The sequence below is a fragment of the Cinclus cinclus genome, chromosome Z, assembly GCF_963662255.1.
Source record: "Cinclus cinclus chromosome Z, bCinCin1.1, whole genome shotgun sequence".
NCBI classification, from domain to species: domain Eukaryota; kingdom Metazoa; phylum Chordata; class Aves; order Passeriformes; family Cinclidae; genus Cinclus; species Cinclus cinclus.
The window spans coordinates 37,426,541-37,454,104 of NC_085084.1; the positions used below are offsets into that span (position 1 = coordinate 37,426,541).

At 40.7% G+C, this 27,564-nt stretch overlaps 1 protein-coding gene across 1 annotated transcript; it reads right to left on the reverse strand.

Moving 5' to 3' along the window:
• Positions 1–1,658: 1,658 nt before the first annotated feature.
• On the reverse strand, positions 1,659–22,747 carry RIGI (RNA sensor RIG-I). The gene is made up of 18 exons (XM_062512983.1): positions 22,642–22,747; positions 22,392–22,523; positions 20,459–20,637; positions 19,834–19,984; positions 17,988–18,110; positions 17,060–17,173; positions 16,005–16,158; positions 14,896–15,154; positions 14,033–14,195; positions 13,516–13,617; positions 11,355–11,512; positions 10,613–10,748; positions 9,585–9,733; positions 8,231–8,321; positions 7,374–7,544; positions 5,703–5,854; positions 3,704–3,850; positions 1,659–1,955 (listed from the first exon to the last, which is right to left on the reverse strand). The coding sequence occupies exons 1-18, from the start codon at positions 22,745–22,747 to the stop codon at positions 1,659–1,661; spliced, it is 2,784 nt and encodes a 927-aa protein (XP_062368967.1).
• Between the last annotated feature and the right edge of the window lie 4,817 nt (positions 22,748–27,564).

Genomic DNA, 27,564 nt, shown 5'->3' on the forward strand with positions numbered 1-27,564 from the left:
AAACTGGAATTTTGGACTGATTATTTTTTCATGCTGAGAGTCCCAAAGCAGATGATCTTTTCACAGAGCAATTTGATACTTAAGAACTGTGCAGTACTAAACCAGCCTTTTTTAAAAGTATTTTGTTCCTAGTATTTTTGGAGAGGAGGCATTATCTAAACATAAATCATCTTTATTCATTGTTCTGTGTTTCCTTTCAGGTAAAAACTAAGTACTAAGTAACACAGAGGAAGTTACTGTAGGACTGAGATTCAGCCTTCCTGTACAGTGCATACAGCTTTCACAGTAAAAGCCATGGACTGGGGTGGAACATGAAGCAGTGCTTACAAAGTTCTTTTGCTTTTAATGCCACACAACACTTTACAAGAACATCACAAGGCTCACTGGGTAGGATTTAGACAGTTTAAAATAATTTTTGAACTCATAAATTCAGGTTCACTTTTTAAACTCTTAAATTAGGATTTGGAGGGGTGTGTGGGAATTGTGTTTTGGTTTTTTTTGGGTTTTTTAATTAGTTCCGGTTTTTATAACATAATTCTTGCACATACATACCTTACCACACAGTCCAATACACAAAGTGAACTTAAAATTCATTGTTTTTGGTTCCAGAAATACTGAATACTAGGCTCATTGAAGATTGTAGAATTAGCAGGTGCTTTAAAGCGTACAAGTACAATGTTTTATAACGCTGTAGGAGTTTCTTGTTTTCACAGAGAAGTCTGGGATCTAGGTAAAGAGGACTAATTTGAGCACATGAATACCTAGACTTTGTAAGAATGCTAGATCAGCTCTGACAGCAAGCTAACAGTACATCCAGTGTCTTGAGAGGTTTTAGGTGTCAATCCAGGTAAGTGGTAATCCCCATCAAAATTGATCCTCCCCCATGATCCAGGGCACTGTCTTGTCCCTTTTATGGCTTGTTCAGTTCAGCAACACAGGAGGGTGCCCATTCTGCAACTTGAGCAACAGCAGCTTGATCAAGATGCAGTGATATGAAAAATGCTACCATTTTAATCACAGCAATGAATCCCCAAGAGGGCTCTGCCCTACTGCATTTCTTACTATTGCAGAAGCATTTCCTATTAAAGATAGTACATTTCTTAAACCTATCTTCCAGATAACAGAAAAGTTACTGGATATTTTTCTTTCAATTTTATATATCTAGGTCCAGAAGGCTAAAAGTAATTTTTTTAAATGTATCTAAAGTAGCTAGAGCAGTGCCTGAAGTGCTAGTAAGCCATGCTGTTCACAAGGATGTGCAATCCAACAACATGTTAGGAGTATCAAAGAAGATGCTGATTCACACCTCAACTCTTGAAGGTGTAGCCTTACCACCTAAAGTTGGAAGTTCAGTTAGTCATTCAACTTGATCTTACTGTTTTTCAGACCAGGTTATTCATAGCCATAATGATGTAGATCTAGACACCTAGATCCAAATTTGTCACTAGAAGGAAACGTATTTGTCATTCTAGTGAAACTTCTGGTTAAGTCTTTCATTATATAGCAAATATTGGTTTTAGTGGCTTTACCAGCCTTTTATAATCTAGCCAGATGCGGGTAAAGGGCCTAGCATAAAGAATGAAAGTTTTTACAGAAAACTGATCATCTGCTATTTCAGCATAGTGCACTAGAACAATATATCCATTAAAATGTTGAATTCAGTGGAATGTTTCTTCATCAAAATTCTTCAAAGACAAATTAATACTTTTCCATTTCTGAAAATCCATTTGTGTCCCAGTTTCAACATCCTCTAGTACAAAGCTTTTGATTTTGATCACTGGTAGATTATCAAATGTCTTGTACTTCACTGTGATCCCCCAGTCATGCTGGCACTCAGCATTTCGGCAATGCATCTTGCTCTTTTTCTCAAAACCATCAAACTTAACTGGTTTCCTGTGGGGCTTTGTTATGTAACGCTCCTTGAACGTGTCACCCAGGACAGTGTGATGAGATTCCTGAAAAAACACGTGCCAGAAACACTTAATATTAGAAACAACATTCCTCATTTTTTCTTGTCATTCCCCTTCCCTTCTCAAATAGATATTCTCCCTGTTAAGGCACTTGCTGTCATCCAGGAGGCTCATCTTCCAAACTCTTTGGCTCGTTGCTATTTTTTTCTCCCTATTCATGGAATACCAGGTACTAGAAGGACCCAGGCCTGGACTTATCAAAATAAAAAATAATTACTGTGTATCCCCAGTCATCAGCTTATATGTATTTCAACTTAGTAAGCTTTTTAATAACTGTGTTTGCAGTATTTGAGCCATGAAATTAAGAGACAATGGACAAGTTTGAGAGGCTCTTGTTTCCCGTGAGGAGTCATGCAATTACTTTGCAATGGTAGGAAAAAAAACGCTAACAAGGTGAAGGAATTGTTTATAACATATAATAAAGGATTAAATAAATTAACAGCCTTATTTGAAAGCATATGTACAACCTGAGCTTGAATCTGAAAATGGTAGATCCTCCTGAAAATGCGGTTTGTAGGGATTATTTTAAAAATTGAGGGGTTATTTGCAGAGTACTAAGCAAAACCACTTACTGAAAAGTTTTCTGAACTCTTGTATCTATTTGCACAGATATAGGTGATAAATCAGGAGCACACAAGAGAGTAAAAGTCAGAGGTGCTTTAGATAGCCCTCGTTTTTTGTTAAACAAATGTAACCAAGTTTTCACAAAGCTGAGCTATTCCCTTCCCGTCCCGTCCCCCCCCCCCTCCCGTGTCCTTGCAGAGGAGTAGTGAGCACCATCTACATTCCAGAAACAGCTGGTAAAAACAAAAAAAAACTTTGGCAAGGGCCTGAAGGCAGACAAGGGAATACTCAGCTGTGGCCTGAAGCCCCTTATCACATTTCAAGTGCGCTTTTCAGAGCAGCACAAATAAAAGCAGCTTCAAAAGAACAAAAGGAAGAAATTTAAAGACTCAAAGTACTCAGAAAAGCCTCTCTTCCATGATCATCACTTTCTGTGTGTAAAGAGTATTGCCTTCTTTTGTCTACAGAGAAAATACTCATGTTCAGAAAAAGTACAAGCAAAATGTCCCTAGATGTACAAAGAAGCAATGAGAACTACACCTACAGAATGGAAAACAAAATAATATTTAAGAACTGTAGGGCTCTTCTTATGAAACCATGGTTTACCTTGCTTTTCAAAACTCAAACTGACCCATAAGACAAGGAGTTTGTAAACTCCCGGTACTTTGTGTAGATAATTTTCAGTCAACAGAAATTGTGGGAGAAATATCTCAACAGCAGAGAGACTTCCGTCTAATGCTAATCAGTAAAGTAAATTTCCAGCAGTATCTTTAGAAGGTTATGTAGTTGAGGATCGTGGGGTTTTCAACAAAATTTGTCCCAAGGGCTTCAAGAAAACTGAAGTGATTCCTACCATATTCCATATTTGCACACCTTGGAGAACGTCAATTCATATCATATCATATCATATCATATCATATCATATATCATATCATATTTCATATCAATCATATCATATCTCAATCATATCATATCATATTATATCATATCATGTCATATCATACTACAGAAGTAAGTCACAACTGTTCCTGTGGTTTACTGAGTTATTAAGAATTTCTATTCTCCTCCAATTTGCACAAAACAGCCCATTTCTACACTGATAAAGAATGCAGTTTAATAATGCTGACTTTCCTGGTGGTCATGGATGCAGCTCCTCTACAGAAACATACCTTTATAATTCTGATGTCATCTGTACTGCAGACATACACTTTGCATTTCCCACACAAAAGATTTTTTTTCCCTTCCACGACTTCATGTTTTGTTTCGTTCTTCCTGGAATCTCGTAGTACCTTTTCTCTCCTTTGCAGGCGACATATCTTTAATAAATAAATAAAAATCAAGATCATCATGAAGTTCCAATGTCAGCTTAAACATGAATTTGGGCATGTAACATCTAGGAATCTATTACTTACAGCACACAAAACAAAACACACCTTGTTCTGGCAACTCATAACAAGAAAGAACAAGGTACATTTGTCAATTTAGAATGCAGGGCTAGAATGAGACTATGTGATGGACAGCATTTATGCTGTTTGTTCCTTCCTCCCTTCTAGTCTCCAACAGCCCCTCTGGTCTTGAGGCTGGTATGTTGGTGTGAACACTGAAGAGGCCCTACAGCAAAATTAACACTGCTGCTCTGGGAATCTCACAGTTTGGAAAGAAAGCTACAGAGACCACAGAAACTGCAGGCAGAGAAAAAAGCAACAAGGCACAGCCTGGAGCTGAGAACCAAAATGCAGAAATGGGATCCTTCAAGAAGCAGGAGTAACCGCACCAAGCCTTGGAGGTGGGAGAAGAAATGTCACAAAGGCCAGGGTGCCTTGGGCACCCTTTGTTGCACAGCTTAATCTCTGAAAGCTTGTCTGGAAACACAAGATGATCTGTGAGTCCAAGGGGATATGGGAGAACTGCGCACAAAGCTTTTTTATTAGTAGCGCCTGCCTGGCTTATTCCAGGATTCCCAGAGCCCTGAGGAACATCACTGATACCAACCAACACTGCACTCAAAACGCCAGTCACTGCTACTCTCTGGGGCCAGCCATCCAGCCATTTTTTTACCCATCAAAGACTACACCTATCCAAGCCATGAGCAGGCAGTTTCTCCAGGAGAATGCTGTGGGAAATGGTGTCAAGGTCCTCACTGAAGTTTAGAGAGACATCAGCCACAGCCTTCCCCACATCCTCTAAAGTGGGTCACACTGCCACAGAAGAAAATCATGCTGCTCAGGCAGGACCTGCCTTTTGTAAGTCTATCCCAGGTGGGCCTGATGTCTGATTGTCCTGTATGTGATGGGTAATAGCACCCAAGATGATCTGCTCCATAACGTTCCCTGGCACCAAGGTCAGGCTAACCGGGCTGTAGTTCCCTGGATCCTCCTGGTTCTTTTTGTAGATGGGTGGTCACACTGACCAACCTCCAGTCACCTGGGATCTCCTTGATTATCCAGGACTGCTGATAAATGCTGGAAACTGGATTAATGAGCTCTTCCACCAGCTCTCTCACTACCCTTGGGTGGATCCCATCTGCCCCCATAAACTCGTGTGTGTCACAGTGGTGCAGCAGGTCACTAACCAGTTCTTTTTTGCCTATGGGGCCTTCATCCTGCTCTCTATCTTCCAGCTCAGGGGCCTGGATATACAATTCACAGAGGCAGACAAGGCATTAAGCACCTCAGTCTCTTCTCTTCATCTTTGTCACTATGTTTCCCCTCATATCCAATAAAAAAATGGAGATTTCTCAGCCCGTGGTGGTGATCCATATGCACATCTACCATCTAGGTGGGCTTTTGCCCTCCTGATTTCCAGCTGCAAAACATGACAATATCTTTGTACACTGTCTCAAACTCCCACATCACACGAATCCTTCCCTTTTCATAAGCAGAAATAAATTCTAAATTCATAATTTTATATTTTATGAAAATTCTACCATAAATTGGTAGAAACTGGTCATAAATTCTACCTCATGCTCTTAAGTTTTTTACAGTTACTGTACAGTTGACATTCACAAACTGGCAGTACACACTATCCCTTGTCAGCTGACCTAGCCTTTGTCAGAAATCAAGTACAATGAACACTTCCCTCAGGTTATCACATACAGCCTTAGTAGGTGAAGGCTGATACAGATTATGCCTTTAGAAATTGAGTATGAAAATTGCACAAATCACAAACCGTTCTCGCAAATGTTGTTTCATCCCATTTCTGTAGCTTTTCAATAGCTGCATTCATCATGTCTTCCTTGTAACGGTTTAGTTTTTCATTCTCAACCACTTCTGTTTTGTTTGTCACAAGGATGCACTTGCTGTCTCTTGCCCTTCCACGACCTATACAGCAACACATTTATGCGCTTTAGTTACTCTTAACAACATGTGCAGAAGTGAACAGGTCTGCCATAAGACTACTAAGGGCCTTCTGTATGGCTGCTCTTGCTTGCAATGATCAGATTCAGATAATGCTGCTTCTGAAGAGCGTTTTTCAGTAACAAACCAGAACAAGATGGCCCCTTCCAGGTATCCCCATGGGTATACCCTAGCCAGTACTGTATTGCCTGCTTCTGTGGCCTCCCTGTGTTGAGTTTAGGCATGCTTTAAAATACAGTTTTGTTCGCATCTAGCTGTCTTCTTCTGTACAAGGAAAAAAAAAATAGTTTATCTCACTCTTTAGTTTTCAGCCCTGCAAATTGATGTCTAAAAAACCCCAAAACCCCCATATATCACAAAACCCTAAGGAACTGGAAATATAGTGCTGACAAAAACACAGACAACAACAGCAATCACCTTCTCTTCTACCTGATTATACCTACAGCTTGTCTGTTTATTAAAGCTGTGACACAGGCAAACCCAGAACTACAGGGATCTCATACCAGTTTAGCAGTATTTCAGTTACAAAAAGTGTTCACATTTTCTTTTGAGCTTCTACTCTACAAAAAAATCATTATTTTATGTGGTTTGAAACTGACATAACCTCTTTTCTTTGCACCTGCAATGCCTTTTTAATAATAAACACTATGCTTTCATCCATAAAAGCCAATTCTGGGCCAATTATTTCATTACGGAACACAGATAAGAAGGTCACAACACATTAACACTGAAAGTAGAGCACAGTGTAAGTACAATGGAAATCACTTCACATTAAATTATGATGTTAACTGCTTGGGAAATAGGATAAAATATTGCAGATGCACCCTTACAGGAGTAGGCAGTTTTGTGCCATTTAGGAAGGTGAAGCAGAAATCTGTATTTAGTGTGGCTTTACATTCCCCTCTACTGGCCATACTGTAAAATCACCAAATTTAAGGCCAAAGTCATCACAGACTTCTCTGGACAAGCAGGGAAGACAGAAACAGGGTGTCTTTCTTTTGGTCTTAAATATTAAATATTAGAGGCAAAGGTCGTGTGTACCTGGGAGTAGCTGGTTTGTGATAAACCACCAGGCTGGGGAAGGCCTTCAGAAGCCTAGGCAATACAAGAAATTCCATTGCAGTAGTCCTTTGTAAATTGTCACAGAATGATTTGTAATAGTTCTGACAACAGTTCCTCTAGCCATAGCTCTGCTTATATGTATAATTGTCTACTTGAGGTATCAGTCCTCAACAGTTCAATAACCTTGCACAGCATGGCTAATTTGCCTGGCAACAGAACAGTGAGACAACATCAAGGACTTGGCTCTGTGAAAAAATTTATCACATCCCATCATTCACTTGACTTTGCTCTAAGGCACAGAGGAACAAGAGCAAGGCATGCATACACTACTACAGTATTTCCAATGTGCCATTTAGCAGCATTTAATGTCCATTTCTAGGCCAGAAAATGTTTAGAAAGTAATAGCTCTAAAACTCCATACCTCTGACTTGGATCATTTTGGTGACATTACCAAAGTATTCATAGAGCACCACAAGGTTGCACTCAGTAATATCAATGCCTTCATCAGCAACAGATGTAGCAATTAGCAGTCTGATGTCTTTGTCATTTCTGAATGCATCCAGTACACCCTTCTGCATTGGCAGGGTCATACCTACAGTACCAAGAAACTATGTCAGGAAAGAAACATTGAAGAGCTCCTTGAGCAAGATAACCCACATTTACTTTTACTTAAGTGATTAGAAATTAGTACATCCTTCTGATCTGGAAAACTACTTCAAGTCTGATATACAGCTTTATACCCACTGACCAGGAAGTCCTGTTGATCTGTCACAGGAATTAGCAACCTGGGAAACACCATTTTAGACACAACACCCAGATGATCTTTGCTGGAGACACCCATGCAGCTTAGTTAACTTAAGCTAACTCTTAACTTAAGCCATAGGCAACAAATTTCAGCTGTAGCTTCCATTCTATGTTAAAATATCTTTCTGCCATCAAACACAAAATAAGAGCAGGGTCTATAAAAGTAACAGATAATCAAGAATTAATCGCAAGAATCTGATAGTGAAGTTTCTAAACTGCTTTTGAACCAGCAGAAGGATCCTGCAGAAAAGTATTATTGACAGTGTTACTGCTGCTTTAACCAAAGGTTCAGGACAGAAAAGGTAAGCATCACCTTAGGATCCATTCAAGGTCTTCCAAATATGGAAGTGGTAAATGCAAACCTGCATGACCTTCCTCTGTTTCAGGGCACAGAAGATGAACACAGGAAAAGCAGAACAGTTTTAGCAGCATAGCCACCACTGGTTTAGCATATCTCTGTGCAAATCTGCCTACCTGTTTTATGGTCTCTTCTTCCCTTACCCATCAACACATCTGGCTTTATGTGGCTAAGTACAGGGTTTGCTTCTATCCACTTCTTCAAAGCCTGGAGAGCAAATCAGGTGGTTAGACTCCCGGCGCAGATGAAATGCTAGTTTGAGATAAATGGATCTTTTCTATGCTTGCCTAGTCAATTAATACTTCCAACAGAAGACCCAAAAGTAGAAAACAAGGTGTCACTTGTGTGTCAGGAGGGAATATTTTTTAATAGGTGAGGAAGCAAGGGTCACACCATGATGCCAGATTAAACCATGCCAGAATGATTTCCCCTTTTCCCATTCCAGCAACTTAAAGGCTGGCTAGAGAGCAAGCAGCCTTTCACTGCTAAAAAGTTTGCATTTTTCTCTTACAAACTAGCAGGTCACTGCTGGTATCAAAGGAAAGTAGTTGCTATTTACAAACTGGACTTCCACTATACAGTGACAGTAGCACCTTCAAACTGTTCTTACAGCAGAACAAAATTCAGCCAAGCTACTGTAGGCTTTTAAATTTAAAATGGAAAGCTGCCAGAAGATGCTTGGTGTTGTTAGTTTGGACTTCAGCCTGCTTTTAATTTTTTCTTGCTTGCAATTTATCCTTCATTTTCCGGGTGAAAAGGATGAAAGAGGGGGCAGTGTCTTTCAGCTGATAAATCTGTTTGCAGTAGATAGAGATAGCTGACATTTAATATTACAGCAAATATTTTAATCTATTCTTGCTAATGATTAGCAGCACATTAACTTCAAGCACAAACCTTTTCTGGGGGCAAGGTACTGTAAGGAAAAAAAAGCATCATCCAACCTAGATCCTTGATCATTGGCAAGTATGAAACAGATTAGTGATATGAAGAGCCCAGAGAACATCTGCTGCACAAAGTTCTTCCTTTTTCTTGATCAAAAACAGGGCACAGACCTTCTTAAGGTCCATAGGAATCCTCTGAGAAAGGTATAAATACTTCCTGATGTGCAGTCAGTATTGGAATAGAGCTGCTGATTTGTAACCCCATTACCATAAGCCAAAACTGTTAAAACACATCTTGTTGTAACTGACTTTAGGTCTCAAATAAAAATCTGATGGCTTAATTATCAACTGTGACCCGTAGTTAGATGTCACGAAGGACACCATAGCTGTACTGTAGTTTTCAGAAAAAGAAAAATGCCACACTCATCCTGCCTCAGAACATCAGGGCTTAAGTATACATGGTAAAATAAATCAGAAAGGTCAAACACGTGCACATTTTTCTATTTCAGATGAACATGGGAAGGGTAATAGATGAGGCATTTTATTTTCCCACTTCCCATTTTAGGAGTTTTAAAAACAAATGTCATACAGCTACTAAGGCTCTTGTCTTGGCAAAGAGAATAGTGCGAGTCTCTGGGTTATAGCGGTATGCTTCATCCAGGATGCAAGCAAGCTCTTCCAACTTTGGATTCTCATTTGACTCATCTTTTGAAAGGGCAGTCAGCTCTAGTTCTTTCTCTGAAAAAAATAACCAAACGTTTTCTTGAAAAATTTGCCTTTTTTAATGCAGAAAGCAGAATTCCCACACAAACCTACTTTCAAACAGCACACACAATCTCTTGAGCTGTTTTTATTTTACATTCCATTCTTTCAGATGCAAACAGGGAAATCTGTTGGTTAAATTCAACAAAATCCCCAGGAAAAAAAAAAATTATTAACATCTCATATTTTGTAGCAAACTAACATGAGAATTTCTACATTATACTGTGTACCAAAAGACAGCAACAAAGCAAACTCAGCTTTTGCACCATTTCTTCCTAGAAAACAGCTGACACTCAGGGGCAGGCACCCCAATGATTTAAAACTGCAGTCAACACTGCAACACAACAGACCACAGGTTGGAATGCAGCCCACTGCTAACTATATCAGAAGTCAGAGAACAGTGACCACCTCTAACTTTCAATGAGAAGGGCAGAAGGGCCACCTTTTTCTTCCCAGAAGACTGAGACTGGCCAGGCTATGCAGAGCACTGAGCAGTGTATGTTGGCTTACTTAATGCTACCAGCATCCACAATTGTAGACCATACCCCTACTTGTGGGACACAGCTATAAGAGCACTGTTGCCTTATCTCCAAGCCAGGCATGTAAGAACTTACTAGTGCATCCACCTAAAATTATTACTATTTTATCAGCTTCTGCACTAGCAGCTTACAGTCACAGAAATTTTGTCCCCCACCACATGCCCTAACACTACACTTGCACCCATGCAGTCATCACATTTTCTGGGAAGTGCAGTTTCTGGAAAATCACCTGCACTTACTCTGAAGAAAACACCTGGACCATCCTACCATACTCTATCTTCTCCCCTGCAGCTGTTACATGTGCTGTGGGAAATACCTTGAAATTTCTCCGTCAGTTGCTTCTCTAACTCTGTATATGGTCCATTTTTTACATTTGTGAAAAATTCATTTAGGTAGGCTAAAGCATCTTCGATGCGGGCATCTTCACTGATAATCAGAGCGTCGTTGAATTTCTGCTTGGAAGGAGAGACATGACCTTAGGCCCCATTTTCCACAGGATACGATGAACATAGATTTTATTTAGCTAGATTAAGTGTTGCAAACTTGAGGCATTCTTCCATTTCCGTGACAACACAAGCACTACAAAGTCTTATCTGCACTAATCTGTCCCTGGTGAGCATCATACAGACAACTCTTACATGCCTTATGCTTTAGCCTATGTCAACCTGCTGCAGCCTTCAACATCCTCACTTAGGGGAGAGTTAAGTACAAATCTCTTCACTTTCGTGACCAGTAACAGGACTAATGGAAACAGCCTGAAGGTGAGTCAGGGGAGGTTTTACCCAGAGGGTGTTTGGCCACTGGAACAGGGTCCCCACGGAAGTGGTGACAGCACCAGCCTGACACAGATCAAGAAGTGCTTAGACAATGCTCTTGGGCTGATGGTGAGGACAGGAGCTGGACTCAATGATCCTTGGGGGTCCCTTCCAACTCTATGTATATTCTACAATTCTAAACAGAACTACTTGTTCAAAATCTGCTTCTAGGTGAACACACCCATATCAGAAGGAACAGAATGACTCTACCTCTGTATGGAGGGAAAGAGGATACACACTTACTCGCAAGTGTTCAGTACAAATGAAAAGATCTCTACAAATACTGCTCTCCTTCTCCTTATCTTCCAGTTGCAACAGTCTGCATTTCTTCTGAGTGGAAACGATCCATTGTTCATATCTCTGTGTTCCAAGGTAATTCTTGTTGATTTGGGAGATAGTATCTATTAAAGGAGGGAACAAAAATTTGTTCACCCTAAATAACAAATAAAAACATTTAGCTAGAGGATAACACATTTCCCTCTAATATTAGCTCTAAAAAGTCTATGCAAAAAAACAGTATTATGATACAATCACAGAACCACTGAGGGTGGAAAGCACCTGTGGAGGTCCTTAGTTCAACCCTCTGCTCAAAGCAGATCAGCTAGACAGGTCACTCAGTTAAAATGGGTTTGAGTACTTCCAGGACAGAGAGTCTACAACTTCTTTGGGCACCCTGTTCCAGTGTTTGACCACCTTACAGCAAAAAAGTTCTTCCTGTTTAAATATTTGTTTGTTCCCACTGCCTCTTGTCCAGCCTCTGAGAACCACCTCTGAAGAGTCTGTCTGTCTTCTTCACTCCCTCTGCTTTAATGTATACCCAGATGTTAGCCTAAAATTAACCCAGTACAATTCAACTGAGAGTCTGTATACATACACACATCTTCAGGGACTTTAGTAATGAAATTAGAACTCATCCTGTAAGAAGTCCACAATATTAAAAAACTGCATATACATTGCTCCGTGAATTACCAGTTAATCAATAGTTTATATTCATTCATTAAATAGTCCAGAAGCATACTATCCAAGGGGCTGTCCTTGAGGCAGAATTTGGCAGTACCTGTTTGCTGCATACATACTCTGCCTTTCTCCTTCATGGGCTTCAGTAACCACAGGGTCCACAGAAGGGAAGCCACTGATATTCATGCAAGAGGAACTGTGATGCAAAATAAACTTCAGAAGTGTTTGCTTAATGTAATGTGCCTTTGAAAATCTCTTCAATTTTTGTTCTTTGATCAGGCTTCTTAGGGTTTCAGGTTTTTGGTCGTGTGAAGGTTTTAATTCTCCCTTCCTACCCCAGAATATAGTTCACTCTCAAATATCTGGGAAGTGGAGGGCATGGGGGAAAATCTAGAACTGAGGTAAACAGACTTAAGGCACTGCAGTCAGCATGCAAAAACCAGTCAAGTACAGACAATGTCTTTAATCCAGAGCTGGAGAGACCAAGGCTGATGCTGAACATATCCATTCATGGATCTCTGTTTTGTATCCCCTTCTGATCCCCAATTTTCTATCAAAGCTACTTAGAGAACTCTAAACCACTTAGGAACTCTAAAAGCAGAAAAGATCAATTTATTTCTGAAGAGTTATAGAATCAATCTCATGATCATAAAACCCATTTTCTTTTCACAATCATGCATCTTCTCTCTGCAAACCTTCCCACCAGAGTAGCTCCTGAATCTGGAACCCTACTGACAGTTGTTTCCTTTCTTGGGCAGCCTTATCCCCTCTCCAGTGATATCCATGTTCCACAGATCCTACTCTGAAACATTACCTCAAAGGCTTTTCAAAGGAAAATAATGGAGATCTGATAAAAATTGGAAATAGGAGTACCCAGAAGCATAAAGAAGACAGAACGCTGACCAGAAAAAGTGGCCAGGGCAACCCCAGAAACAATGATGAGTGCAGCTTGGAGACCAGAGAAAGCACAAGAAGTGTCAGAGCAATGTGAAAACTAACTTTTGCTGTAAGGAAAAAATTACAACATTCAGAGTAATACCACAGTGATGCTTCTTATTTTCCTAACAGAGACAAATTGGGTGTGAAGGGTTTGGAGAAATGTTTAAATAAGTATATACAGGTATCTCATCAATGAAATCCAGCCTTTTGCTTCAGGTTCTTCAAATTCAGAAGGAATTGACAGTGTCAAAAGCACACCATTTTTAGTTGCATGTAACAGGATGAAATGTAAGCAAAAAATGTTTATGATTGTCAAACTAATCAGGTATAACAGGAAAATAGTTGAATCTCTTATCTGTAATCTCTTATTTAGGAAATACTGATTAAACATAACCAAAGATGAAGGAGAAAGGAAGTGAAAAAAGAATGTCTGTTCTTGCATCTATAATGATTCACACTGGTTTAATCAAATACTGAACTGCAATACAAGCATATTACAGCACCTTACCCACTGAGTAAATCTTCCTCATCAACACCTCTGTCTCAGACATCAGACCTGAGATAATGTCTGCAAAGTGATTCTGAGCTCGCATTTTAACCCATCTGATGTCTAGAGAAAAGAAATGTAAGTCAGTGTGCTGAGTAGGTAAAACATTTCCTCAGGAAGCATAGAACAAATTATTGTCTAGAAGAATGCTACACATGGTGCTTCATGCAATCACAATCAAGTTGATTGTCAATGAGCACTGCAGGTGCAGAAAAAAAGCAGTCCCCAGTCCTCACTGGCAGAACTGAATAAAAACTAGAGACGGTACATCAACAGCAAAGAGAAAATATGCCCAAGTGGGCACTGCCTTACTGCAGGACAACAGATTGCAAGCCTAAACTTCTTTCAAGCTAGCAGGAAGCAAAACTCCAGCTCAGTTTTAAACTTTTGTCTTAATCTAAACAAAAGAGGAATTGGGTAGTGGCCATAATCATGGTGCTTTGCAACTCACAGGAAAATAAAAAGGAAGTGTGCTTACGTGTTTCTGGCTTGTTTCCAAACCTCTGCAGATCTTGCTTGTTCTCTCTGACAGTGGATATGGCTTGTATGTCAAGGTAGGAGCAGAGGGTACAGATGTGCTGCACAGTTTCATCAGTGCTCCTGGCATTACCAACTCCAACAGAAGCAGTTAAGCCTACAATCTAAGCACACACATGAGTAGCAGTGGCTGCTCCTTTGTCACAAATGGAATAAAACCAGGAGACATTGTTACCACTCACCAAATTGCCACCGTCTTCAAAAGCATGGAAACAAAACAGGCAGCAGAAGTAAACAAGAAGCAGGCAAAAAATCTTAAGAACCAAACCCTGTATGTACTCATGCCCTCTCCATGGCACTCAGACTTTGAGTATTTAAACTTAAAATAAACTATCCAACCACTTAAATCCATAACAAGCTGTATTTGTCAGTGCTTATCACACAAAGGAAGAGCAAACCCACATCCAGGCCCACCCTTTGCATTCATCCAGAGATGTCTTCTCAGCTGGATGAAAACTTCATGCCAGCAGAGGCAGTGGTACCATTTTATTGGGCAGAAAACAGCAACAGAGAGGTAATAAGGAGATTACTAAATTACACACTTTCTCAGCTCTTCCATTTGCTCTCAAACACTCCAGTCTTTGCCATGCTTGATCAGTCTTTCTTGGGAGCTGCAGGGAAGACGTAACATCAGAAAAAAGCCTGGAAGTGTCCAAGAATGAAAAAAATCATGCTACCATTTCCATTTGCAGCTGTTGTTAAATGGGAGCTTGAACTGGATCAGCACAAAAGGCAAGACCTTGCTGACTGCATTGCAAAAGACATTTCCTGTAATGTTTCCACCACTGACAGGCTGGGCCTTACCTGAGGCAGGTGGCTTGCAGAGGAGTCAAATTTTTGATCCAGGTATCTGGCCATCAGCACATTGTAAGGGTGGTTGCCTGTAGTGTTGTGGCACTCATCAAATATCATCAGAGTGAAGATGGAGAGGGAGCTAAGGATACCTTTCTCCATGCTATTCACAAGAATCTGGGGAGTTAGCACAATGATATCACTGTCCTGGATAACATTTTCTACATACATATTTGCAACTGTTTCACCACAAATTCCTTGAACAGAATATCTGGAAAGAAGATACAAAAGACAGGGAATGAAAAATAATATCTTAGAGGATAAGAAAAGCTAGAAAAATGGGCTTTTCAGTGGGTTTGAAAGGCAGTTACTAAATTTCAAATGTCAAAGAGTTGGAGCTGGCAGTTTGACCACAGAAGCGGAGGAAAAAAGAAAAGCTGAGAGAAAATAACTGAATTTTCAACTGCCATCATATTTGAGGAGTGATTAACTTGTAAATTTAAGCTGAATTTGTCAGTGCACATGTAACATCACTTTTGTGTACATCGTGAGACTGTTTCTGCCCAGCTTCCTCCTTTTCCCATAGCCGTAAGGATACATATGTGAATGTTCAGCAATCAGTTCCCTCAAAATCCAAAGATAAAGGTTGTTAATGCTCTTCTAAGAAATTTGCAGTCCCATCTGAGAGGTGGACTATCATTTTCTGACTAGAGGTTGCAACAATGAAGAAGTCTGGGTCCTTCCATTTAGAAAAGAGAGACTGATAATGGCAAGAGGAATCCCAGTGCTACTGCCAGAAACTGCCTCAGCTTTGTAAGCAGGTGTGAAAGGAGTCTTAAGAGAGAACACCCCTCACCCTTTAAATACAGAAATATTTTCACCATTTCCACAGATGTGCAACAGCAAGCACTTAAACTCTCCAAAACCAGACTTGGGATTCTCCAAACAAAGTCTGCCATGGAAATGCCCTCCTTACAGCTATGCATCATCCTGATGTTACTGTCAAACACTCCTGTTCGCCCACTAAAACCTATTAATAAACCCACTACATCTTGCCCTAGCCACAGCTGACATATAGGACAGTTTATTTTCTGGAAGCCACCAGGTAGAATTACACTTACCCACTTCTTTCAAAATGCTGCCTGAATACATTTTTCTGTTGCTCATACACTGGCACTTTGGTTGCAAGGAAGACAACTTTTGCCTTTTGTCCTGAGGGAACGTTTTGCAAATGATGTTCACAAATCAGAAGTGCCACAAAAGTTTTTCCAGATCCTTCAAATAAAAACCATGAATGGTAAAGGACTAGTATGAAAAGGTTCATCTGTAAGTAGTACCTTGTCTCATCTGAGTGCCTTGTAACAAAGGGGAGCTGACAGTGGGGCCATTACTCTTCCAAACTTGAACACATTTGGAACAGATTTGGACATAAGGATGCTGCTTACTCAGGTGGGGAATCATCCCTTTCTCTCTCACAATCTCAGTCTGTAAAGGCTATTAATCAGTCACTGGCGATTAAAATCCATTTGAGTTGTATTTGAATTCTTTGAAATCCCTGAGTCTGTTTTTTCACTCTTAGCATGTGCTTTCACATCAAATCAGAGTATGTATAGACACCAGGCCTTTTCAACTTCCATCCTTTCCCATGCAGCCTTGCTCCTCTCCCACTTGTTTTCCTTTGAGCCTCAGGCTTGCTGTGCAGGCTCTCCAGAGCTCTCCTCTACCTCTGCCTCTGTTATCCCACTTGCCTCTCCAGGGCTCAGGGGGAAATTAGGCTGTCTGGATGTTGTAGGTATTGCAGTAGAGAAGAGAGGGGAGACTCAGGCTAACTCATTTTTCTTTCAACTTGCAAGACAGATTTCTTAAATATCTGCAAAGATTTGTGACTGGCTTTAACTGAAAAATCCACACTGAGGAGTGAGAAAGCAGAAGTCAGAAGATGGAAATGAATACCAAATGTGCTGAATACAAGCACTGATGTGCCAACAGACATGTCTGTCTTGCCAGCCTCTGTGCTGCCCATGGCCATTAACTGCAGGGTAGATCTGGATCTCCTGTGAGGAAGACAGCTTTGAAATAAATGGCTGAAGAAGTTGGATTCAACCTTTACCATTCCTTATCCTTCACAGCCATATGCTCCAGGAGAATTTTTCTAAGAAATGTGAATTCTCCTTACCTGTGGGGGCACAAATCAGTGTATTTTTCCCATCAATAGCAGGCTGTGCAAGCTCAATCTGGTAGCTCCGAGCCTTCTTTGGTTTATAAACAGATGAAGACTCACAGGCACTTTCTAGGATAAAACAATGTTTTTTGTGAAGAGTGTTGCAACAAAAGTGCAAAAAAAAAAATATTGTGCCCCATATAATTGCAATCTAAAATGATAAAAGAGTCTTTGCAATCTACACAGAACATTCTCTGACAGACAAGCCTCTTAACAGGACAAATGCACCAAACAAGAATTTTGTGTGAGTTTGATGGCACACTTTTGTTACCCCTTAATTGTGATTCATGAAATGAACTCGTGTCAAGGTCTTGGCTGACAACACTCACTTCAACTGGTCTTTTTTCAATTCAGAATGAAAACACAAGGGATTATTTTTTCCCCAAACTCATGCACAGGACTTATTTTCGCTTTCTGCACTACAGACCTTTTAAGTTATTACTCTCTTAAACTATGATCTTGTCAGAGTGTTTGGACTTACAGAACAGGTACTAGAAACTACTGGTGAAGCAAAATTTGTCATGACAGTCACTGCACAGACCTTTTGCACATTCAGTTCTCTAAACTCGTTAATATCAGGTCATGTGGGAATTAATTCTATCAAAGAGGTGCATAAACAACAAGCTGGTTGGAGACCTTTTTTTGGTATGTGCTGACAGAACAACTTTTCACCAGAAACGTGATAAATGAGGGGCAACCCCTAACATTTGCAATGCCCAGCATGAGATAATTTAAACATTAAAACAGAAAACAGCTAAATCAAGTCAGAGATTTGTACTAATTCCTCAGTACTTTCCATTGTGGCACACTACATGTGTGTCCTTTGGGAATCTCAAGGAAATGGAAAACATGAACAGCAAACTTTTAAGTTCTTAAGACTTACCTGAAACTGAAGAGAGATTTTCACCAAGATTATCACATTCTGCTTCTTCAGAAAATGTCATCATGGTTTCAAAATAATTCTCAGAATCATCTGTCATTTCACCATCTACATCTTTGCCATTATCTGTATAAATGGAAAACAAGGCATTGTTTTGTTGATGTTATGTTGATGTTATTGATCCTTCTCATTTTAAAACTTATCTGTTGTGCTACAAAGGTGAAGGAGTTGGTTGCTGGAAGAATAAGACTACATAAAGTGATGATGCACATTGGCTTCTTTTCAAGGAAGATGAATAGCACGGAGAATGCTGGGTTTGGGAGAACCATGTACTCAGTGTATGTGTGACAAATTCCAAAAAACAAAGGAGATAATAGATTGGGAGGAAAGTTTATCCTCTGTGTTTGGTGACAAGAAGTGACTGTGTAACATGGACATTAACCACAAGAATGAAAAATTCTTAGGAATTCAAAGAAGCTTTATAAATTCAAGATTCTGCTCTCCCTTTCTCCCCACCTTCTGAAAAGACCCAGAAACTGTAAGAATATCCCTATTCTTCATATTACACAATGATCAAAAGAGAAATTTTCTTTGGTGTTATAATTAATACTTTCTCAAAGAACTGTCCCTGGGCCCTGCATGAAGAGTATCTTTGCAAGCAGAACACTTTGGAGTGGGAGAAAGAGCACATCTGCACATCAATCCAGCTCCAGAAAGCATGTGATATCTGCAATTAATTTCTGGCACCCACTCTTCTTAACTACCAGTGTAAAATGTTTCCAATATGGACAATATTTCTTCAGTAGGCTGATTTTGGCTTTGCTGAATTGGATATTATAGGAAACTGCCCCAAAAGACAGTCATAGCTTTAATTTAAAAAATATAACTGTCAACAAATAATATGTATAGCCACCATCTACATAAAACAATATCTATATACATGAAGGTATTACTCATATATTATTTTACCTATACTTTAATAAATATATTAATTATGTATACAAGTCTATGCATATACAATAATTAATTGTCCAGATAAGAAATTACACCCTTTGACTGCAGTAATAAATAAAATATTAAAAATAAGAAATATAATTTAAGAAGCCACTTAAATATAGCTTATCCCTGTCGCTAACTAAAAAAAACAATTCAAACAAGCACCTAGGGAGACAGCAAATGTAGATATGAAGATATATAGTCCAGTTAATCTAAAATCTCTTTTTTAGTATTCTCCTCTAAATTCTTCTATGTTGCAAGTTACTTAGGGAGGGAAGGGTAAATTTAATGACAAAAGCAAAATCTTATGTGAGACAATTCTGCACTCTTACAAAATATGAACATAATAAGTTGGTAAGGGCTGCTTATCAATTTCTTATAGAAAAAGGTGTATGATCTGCTCTGGGGATCACAGAAGTGTATCACTCCCTAGACTACCACATTACTAATCATATTTTATCAGAGAAATAATGCATCTATCACAACTCAAGCAATCAAAAAATAATAAAATTTGAATTAAGAAGGGAAGGAAGAAAATAACTATTTCATTATTTTTATGCCTCAAGAGCCTGAGGAGCCTAATTCTCCTTACCAAAAAAGGTACCATGCCTAACCATTTGGGAGGAAAAATAGTCATAAACTATTTTCTGCCTGTTTGTAGGATAATACTTGTATTTAATTTTATATCAGACATTTAATTTTAAATGGGTTTTTTTTTAATTTATAAGTTTTCTTCTTTTTAGGAAAAAAATAAAGTATTTTCTTTTTAGACAGCAAAGTAGTCTGATGGTATCCTTCTAAATTAGTCTGATTCTCCTGAAAGGAGTATCATAAAAAACAATTCACATTTTACCTTCTCTTATATTCCACAGTTCACTTGCATTGTAATATCCTGCATTATCCAGTGCCAGCTGAAGACTTTTGGGCCAGTTTTCTTTATCCGAGCGACAGAGGCATTCAATGAGTTTTGTTATCCCAGCTGCTTTGCTTCTGTATTCACTGATCTGTGCACACCACAAATAGAAACTGCTGTAGGTTCTGAGCAACCAAACCCACTGCTCTTTGCTTAGCAGGCGAATATGTTATGTTTGATGTTCAGCTGAAAACTGCATTTTCTTCTCAATTAATAAAAGCTTTACAATAAGATCCAGCCATTTACCCACTACAGCTTAGTTACACACTAAACTCAGCTGGACTATAAAATTGGGTATGCTGTTTCTTTGAATGTTTGTAAATGGTCTTAAATATCACAGAGCTATTCTGTCAAGGTCCTTCTAACAAACTTTATCTACCATAAACCTCTGAGGCCTTCCAGTTCAGAATAGGAAATGAAAAAAATTATAATAATTATGGCAGATCTGTGGTCAGCCATGCTCCCCATCCAGCCACCTGTCACACAGGCACTGATTCATCCCATAAGCAGGGCAGCCAGCACTTCTCTGAAGCAGAACAAGGTAAATACTAAGATGTGACCATACCTGCAGGATCTCATCACAATCCCTCTCTATCAGGCATGTGTTTATGTATGGCATGATTGCTACAGGATCAATTTCTAGCATTGTTGCTTCTATCCGCTTCAACAGCTGCCTGTGCAGCTCCAGTTTTTCCAGTTTGCTGAAGTCCCAGTTTTCAATTGCTTCTGCCAGTCCAGTGTAACCTTTCAGAAAAAGAGAAAAATCATTACTGTGAATTCAATCTCTACCTAGAATAGTAGGAACAAGCTGAAAAAAACATTTTCTCAGCCACACTGGATAAAATAAAATTATTTTGTCCTGTAAATGATATAAATCTAGGTGAGCTATGTAAAGATTTTATCTAATAAGTGACTATTTTCCTTTTTAGCACTTGTATGTCTAATACAAAAAACCCTATGCTAAAAGAGCAGTAGCACCTGGAAAAACAAAAAAATGGGCCACACTATGTCACAGGTCATATCACCCAACATACTATATCCACTCCTGCCTTTCAATCATACAATCCTTGGAATTCTTACATTCCATTACACTCTTCCACAGGATCTCCAGAGCAAAGGACACTACTTAGAATCACAATATGCTTTGGTGGCCTTTTCTTTTATTTATCAGTATTTTATCTTCTACTCTTGTCCTTGGCTCCACCCTCCTTCAAAAATCCTTACTGTACTGGATTCAAGCCAGTCCCTGACTGAAAGCAGTAAAGACACCTGCAAGCTAGACAGTGATAAAATAGCTAAAAATATTGTCCTGGAACAGCCAGTGGCAGGGAAGCATGCTTTAAGGACTTGTGAGATTTGCTGTGTAGGCTTCTGAAGTGGAAAAACCTGATCACGGTCCCAGGGGAACTTGTGGGCAAACAAAATGAATTGGGCTAACTTCTTACTTCCTTTTAGAAGAGCAGGAGAGTGGTGTGGATACTTACCACGATAATGTCTTTAGTCTAAGTGTTACTTATCCCCACATCTGCCAAAAAGAAGACTAATCCTAAATTCTAGTCTCCGGCCCAATTAACAAGTACAGGGGACGACACTTTGAATCATCAGGCTAACCATCTCAAATGTTTGCTGAAGATACAGCAAACTGAACAGTACTGACAGGTTAAAAGCAGGTAGTTCTGCAATTCAGAAATCAGGATTATCACAGAGTGGTAAAAGGTTGCTCTTGGCCTAGTGCTTGCTTTAAGGGATGAGTGGGCTACATCCAAGTGATAAGAAACTTTGTAATATTTTTTCACTGAAATAATTATTCATAATTAATGGTGAGGAAATGAAAACAGAAGTACTTATGGCATGAGATTGTGGGGATGAACTTACCTAATAAATAAACAACAATAATCTAGGATACAATATACACGCGTAGAGGAAGGCTGGCAGATGCTGCTAATTTTATGCTTTCACAATCTCTTCCATTCCATTTCATAAAGGAAATTGGATTAGGAAGTTACACGTGAAGTAGTTACAGCTACTGTGGAACAATCATTCTCATAAACTACTAATGGTTACTTACTTATTAAAGCAGACGACCTTCAGTGCCACTGAGTAATTTTAAAAAATTGTTGATTTTTTTTAACAATCATCTAAGACTCTGTCATTGAGTGAAGTTACCTCATGCTACCAGATAGACCCCAGGCACCTCCTGAAACCGATTTGGCTTTCGGTTTCGGAAGACTGAGCCTCCTTTCATTGTATTTGGTGAGAACAACGGGTGTCTTTGTTTAAAGGCTCTGAGACGGACAAGTCTCGGGCCAGTGAGGCTTTCTCCAACCTCAGGATTTTTCCAGCTGCCTCACTTCCCAAGAGGCTTATTTCCAGGCTCTGCCAGCTCGCCTTTTCCTGGTGTGTCGGGACCGGCAGCCGAGCCCAGAGCCGACGCTGAGCACGGGCGGCCGTGCCGGCCCGGGGAGCAGCGGACAAATCCCCCCGGGAGGGGCACCCACCTGCGGCAACCAGAGCATCCAGGAAGCCCCGGAGCCAGCCCTCCGCCTCCAGCTGCAGCACGGCGTCCAGGAACAGCGCGGCGGCCGCCGTCACCCCCTTCTCCTCCTCCTTTCGGACTCGCTCCTTCAGCTCTAGCAAGAAGCCAGCACAGGCAGTGAGGGCGCCGGGCAGTGGCAGGAGCAGGGATAGGAGCAGGGATAGGGGCAGGGATAGGGGCAGGGATAGGGGCAGCCCCCTGCCGGCTCTCACCGTCCGACAGCCAGTCCGTCATGTTGCTGAGGACGTACACGGGGTTCAGGCTCCTCTCGATGTACCGCCGGTAGCACCGCAGGTTCTCCTTCTCCTCCGCCGTCATGGCGAGGCCGGCTGCGCACCGCCACCGGCGGTCCCGATCCCGGTGCCGATCCCGGTGCCGAGGCGGTGCCGATCCCGACCCAGCCGCGGTACGGGCAGAGCCGGCAGGGGCTGAGTGAGAGCCGCCCCCAAGCAGGGAGCGATGGGAAAAAGAAACTTCAGTCTTGCTGGAGAATGAAAACTGAAAGTGGTCTGGAAGGGAAACGCCGCTTCCCGCTCGCGTCTGCCCTTTTAGCGAAGGAAAAACGGGCTTCAACTGATAACATGCGCATGCATACGGCTGGAAAGGCTGGAACCACCCCGTTTTTGTGGCTGTCAGGATGAGAAAAAGCACAGCGAAAAATAAGAGTAAACGCATCGGCCTATCTTCTCTTCCCTCTTGTTCCCAGAAAAACCTGAACGAGCTTTTATGGGCTGTATCCTGGGGGTTTTTAAAGAGGTAGAAGCACTTCTTAAAGCTTTTAGAAAGCAGATCAGGCGGGTGAACATCAAAGGCGAAGGCTTACGAAAGGAGCAGTCCTATTTCAGAAAGCACCCAGAGTCAGAAGTGCTGCTAAACGTGACAACTCCACCTGGAAATCTTCCTCTCACCATATGCTGAGTGGATGTGCCATGCTCGAACAGACGACTGGCAAGTACTGGCGCAGCACAGGATTCCTGCTTTCTAAAGCCTGCCAACACAGGACTACTGGGTCATGGGCTCGTACTGGACAGGCAGGGGCAGAAGGAGTGACATTGGGGAAGGCATTGACATTTCATTTCCTACTCTTTTCTGGCCCACTTTTACTCTCAAATATTTAATATCCTTCCTCTCCTTTCTCTTAAGACTTCATTTGTTGGAAGATAGATGGGGACATTGGAATAGGCTACCCAGGGAAGTGATGGAATCACCATTCCTGGTGATCCAACCCTGAAGATGTTTAAGAAAAGACTGGGTGTGGCACTCAGTGCCATGGTGTGGTTGACAAGGTGTGCAGAGGTTGGACCCAATCATCTCAAAGGTCCTTTCTAACCTAATTTGTTCTGTGATTCTGTGGTTTCACAGTAAATAAGGAAAGTATTGTTCTTCTCAAAAGGCTGTAAATGTCATTCGGGAGCTTTGCAAAAGCCTTTAGTGTGTTTTTGCTGTGTAAGCTTGATGCCAGACAGCATGAGCCCAAGTAGCATGTGGATTGCTGCAATAGAGTAGGGACAGCAGGACTTCCATGGGTAATTGCATTTTCTTTCTGTCAGTCAAGAGGATATTAATATATCCCAATTAAAGAAAAATAATTTCAGAGACCTTCTTTCCATCATGATGCAAGAAAGCTGCTTGTGGATTGATGCCTGTGTTTAAGGACTAGATTGCCTCAACTCTCAGGGTCTGGAGGATCAGGTAGCAGGTAAAGTCCCTGGGGAAAACCGAGTGCTCGTTTCCGGGATGGCTCTTTGCATGCATCCTACCTCACTTCCCAGGGATCCTCCATTCCTCACAATGTCCTGAACTGCAATGTGCTCAGACTCTTGCTTCAGCTTTCTATGTCTAATGCTGAATAAAGTAAAATACACAAGAACAAGGGTTGCTTTGGCACTGAGACCCAAAGTAGCTCTTTGGTGTCCTGAGAGTGTAGTATTTTATTTACAGAGAGCAGTTAAAACACAGTAACTGTGAACATCAATACAAAATTAATTAGATTTGCTAAATCCCTTGAGTTTTGCGTGGAAGACAACTGAGCATGTACAGGCCTGAGAAAGGTGTTGATAAGTTATGCTGTATCTCCCTCTGTTGACCTAGACTTGAATCACACAACTAAAAGTCAAGAGAATGGCTGCTTTCTGAGGGTAGTTTTATTTCTACAGAAGGGGTCTAAGGTGATCTTTAAAACTGTCCATTCGTGTAACTTCCTCCATAATTATCCACCATGCAGAGAACAAAAAATTTTAAAAAAATTAAATGCAATTATTAAATTGTAATTAGTGTCATTTGAGACCAAATGAAAGGTTGTGTTGTGGCAGGAGAAATGCATAAAATTTTTGATAGTAAAGAGCAGACAAGGAGGGCTGCAATTCCTAATCCTCCCATTACTGCAGGATGCATTGGTATGCCTCAAAGTAACGTATGGTGCTGGACTGGTTGCTTCACTGCAGTGTCTACTGCCTCTCTTGCAAAATCCTCTCAAGTCTCCAGCTCTAAACCAAGGGTCTGAAACACCTTTTGAACAAACACTGCCATTCTCATTCCTTGGTGACTCCTCCACGTGATCCCATTGAACCTTCCCTTAGGTTAACCTGTAAGAACAGCAAGCGTCTTTTCAAAAGGATGTTTTGCATGACATTTTATGTTTCTTAGGACAAACACGATATCTGTTTAAAATACTTTTCTCCACCCTGAAATGTTCTTTCTCTTTTCTGAAGACTTTTATATCCTGTTCATGAAGGCATGGGAAGACACCCTGCAGAGATCTTAGAAGATGTTAAAATTATGCTAGAGTTTACTTTTACTCTTTGCAAGGCAAAAACCAAGAAATTGAAGAAAAAATTATTTAAATTACATTTGCTTGTTTTGTGTCAGGAGCTCAGCATAGCACACAAGTAGCTTTGTAAAGAGAGAAATTATCCTTGTGGCATTCTTATTTTTGGCTTAAGGAAAATCTTCAAGATACTGTCTTCTTCAAATCTTCAAGATACTATTACATTTGAAGTAATCTTGAATATCCTGTAATGCTTTCCGTCTTCCCCTGTGAAATGAACATCAGTTTTTATTCTAGTGTATTTTGTCTCAAGCACTTTAGGTCCTGATACAGTGAGACAGAAACTGCACCGGAACTCAAGTACTGAACATGCAAAGAAAACAGGAAAGAGCAGAGGGGACTGACAATGGTTGTTAGTGATTTGTGTCTAATGAAGCAGACCTGGTGAGTGCTGCCAGCAGGGCTGTTCAGTGCTGCTCGCTGATAAACCTTTTCCACCTGGGAGCTAAATTTATTTTTCACAAGACTTCTGAAGTGTCTTTGTCAACCAACATGTATGATATTCCAGTCCTGGTTTTAAGCAGGCATTTGGTACTGTCCTCTTCTTCAAAATATATCAGGAGCTGTAGGCCCAAGGAAATTTTTTGAGTCCTGGAAACTAGCAGAATAGAATGATAAGAGGCATTTATGACTGAAATAGTGATTATTATCAGCCAAGTCAAACATCATGGAACTTACCTGTGGCCTTAGGAAAAAAGTGTAAATCTAAGTGTGTAATGCCTGATGTGCAAAGGAGCAATGAAACAAACTTTGTGGGACACATTGGGTGGGATTTGCTGCTAGCCTCATCATTATCTGTCATAGACTTTAGAAGGAGAATGTTCTGTTCACTAATTTTTCAAAGTCATGTGTATGCACACAGTGGGGAGTACATCCCAGTAAGTGTCTGAGGAGAAGGTCTGCTGAAGAAAAATTAATACCACTTCTATCAGGTACCACCTAGAAAAAGCACATTAACAGGAGCTACCCGTAATATTCCCCTGTTATAAAATTATCTTTTAAAAGGAGAATTTGAATTAGTGTAAAAACTGTGAAACATTTTCAGTCTAAGGACATGGTCCCATTAAGAAAGTTAACTATCTCCTCTTGCAGTGCAGACTGACAGACAGATGTGAAGATAAACAGCCTGAACCCTGTGTCTTGATGGGTGTTCAATTTGTTTAATAAATCCTGATACATAGGGTGTCATATTTCTACCTCTCAGTATGGCGTCCCTTTGGCACAGTCTTGCTGACCACATAGCCCTGAGGCTAAGTTTCCAGCACATCAAGTATTTCCATGATATTGAAGCCCACCCATGCAGATACTTGGTTCCTGCACACCACAGACACAGCAGATGCTCAGCTGATACACACAGACTTCAGGTGCACTGCAGTGCCACAGCGACTGGAGTCATGTGCAGAATGGCTTTGTTTGCACCAAACTGCTCTTCACATGATAACCCAGCTGGATTCAGGGGTAAAAGATGCTGCTGTGGAAGTCACTGGGAGCTCTACCACCCTTCTCAAGCACAGCAACACTACCACAGTAAGACTGTTCATGTCAGTAAGTTTGTCTGTGAGTATCAACACAACTGTGTCTGATTGACCCTCCTTTGGTTTTATCTTCAGGCGAATGAATGAATGAATGAATGAATGGATGAATGAATGAATGCAAAATGCTTAAATTGAGCATGCATAATAGATGTTTACTCAAACACCAAAGGTTTCGGTATCTTTGAAGTCCCTGATGCAGCTCTTTCCTGAGGTCATATCGCTGGTCACCTGAGAGAGATCAACACTTCCCCCTCTGCTGTCCCCTTTGAGGAAGATGTAGACTTTGACGGTATCACCCCTCAGCCTTTTTCTCTCCAAGATGAACAAACCAAGTGACCTCAGCCTTTCCTCCTAAGTCTTTTAATTCCTTGGCCACTGGCCTAAGCACAGGATGACTCACATGGGTCTCACAAGTCCTTTAACCCCTGTTTATCTTCTCAGGCTATGTTTCCGCTAATGCAATATCACTGACCTCAGAGGATATATTCCTAACCTGTAATCAAGTAGCAAGTAGAGAAGCAATCCCAAAATCCCCCAGCATTGACCAGCTGTTGGGGGTTGGTTCTTTCCCTTTTCCCTCTGTGGAATTTTCCCCATTGTCATGCAAAGATACCTGTTGACTGGGCCCTGGTGGCAAAGGGGGAGGGGAGGGGAGGGAAGAGGGAAACCCTGTGAGATTCAAACAGCCAGAAGAGGAAGCGGAAGACTGGGCCTTGCCCCATTTCCCCTGCGGAGTTCGGACGAGAAGGACGATCACCGCCTGTGTCCCATCC

Bases quoted from the DNA above. Each gene is read 5' to 3' on its own strand.
- RIGI (XM_062512983.1), bottom strand. From the start codon at position 22,747: ATGACGGCGGAGGAGAAGGAGAACCTGCGGTGCTACCGGCGGTACATC. The intron at 5,855-7,373 runs GTATGGAGTTTT...GTTGCTGTATAG, and splicing joins CAAAATGATCCAAGTCAGAG to GTCGTGGAAGGGCAAGAGAC. The intron at 1,956-3,703 runs GTATGTTTCTGT...GTGTTTTTTCAG, and splicing joins ATGACATCAGAATTATAAAG to GAATCTCATCACACTGTCCT.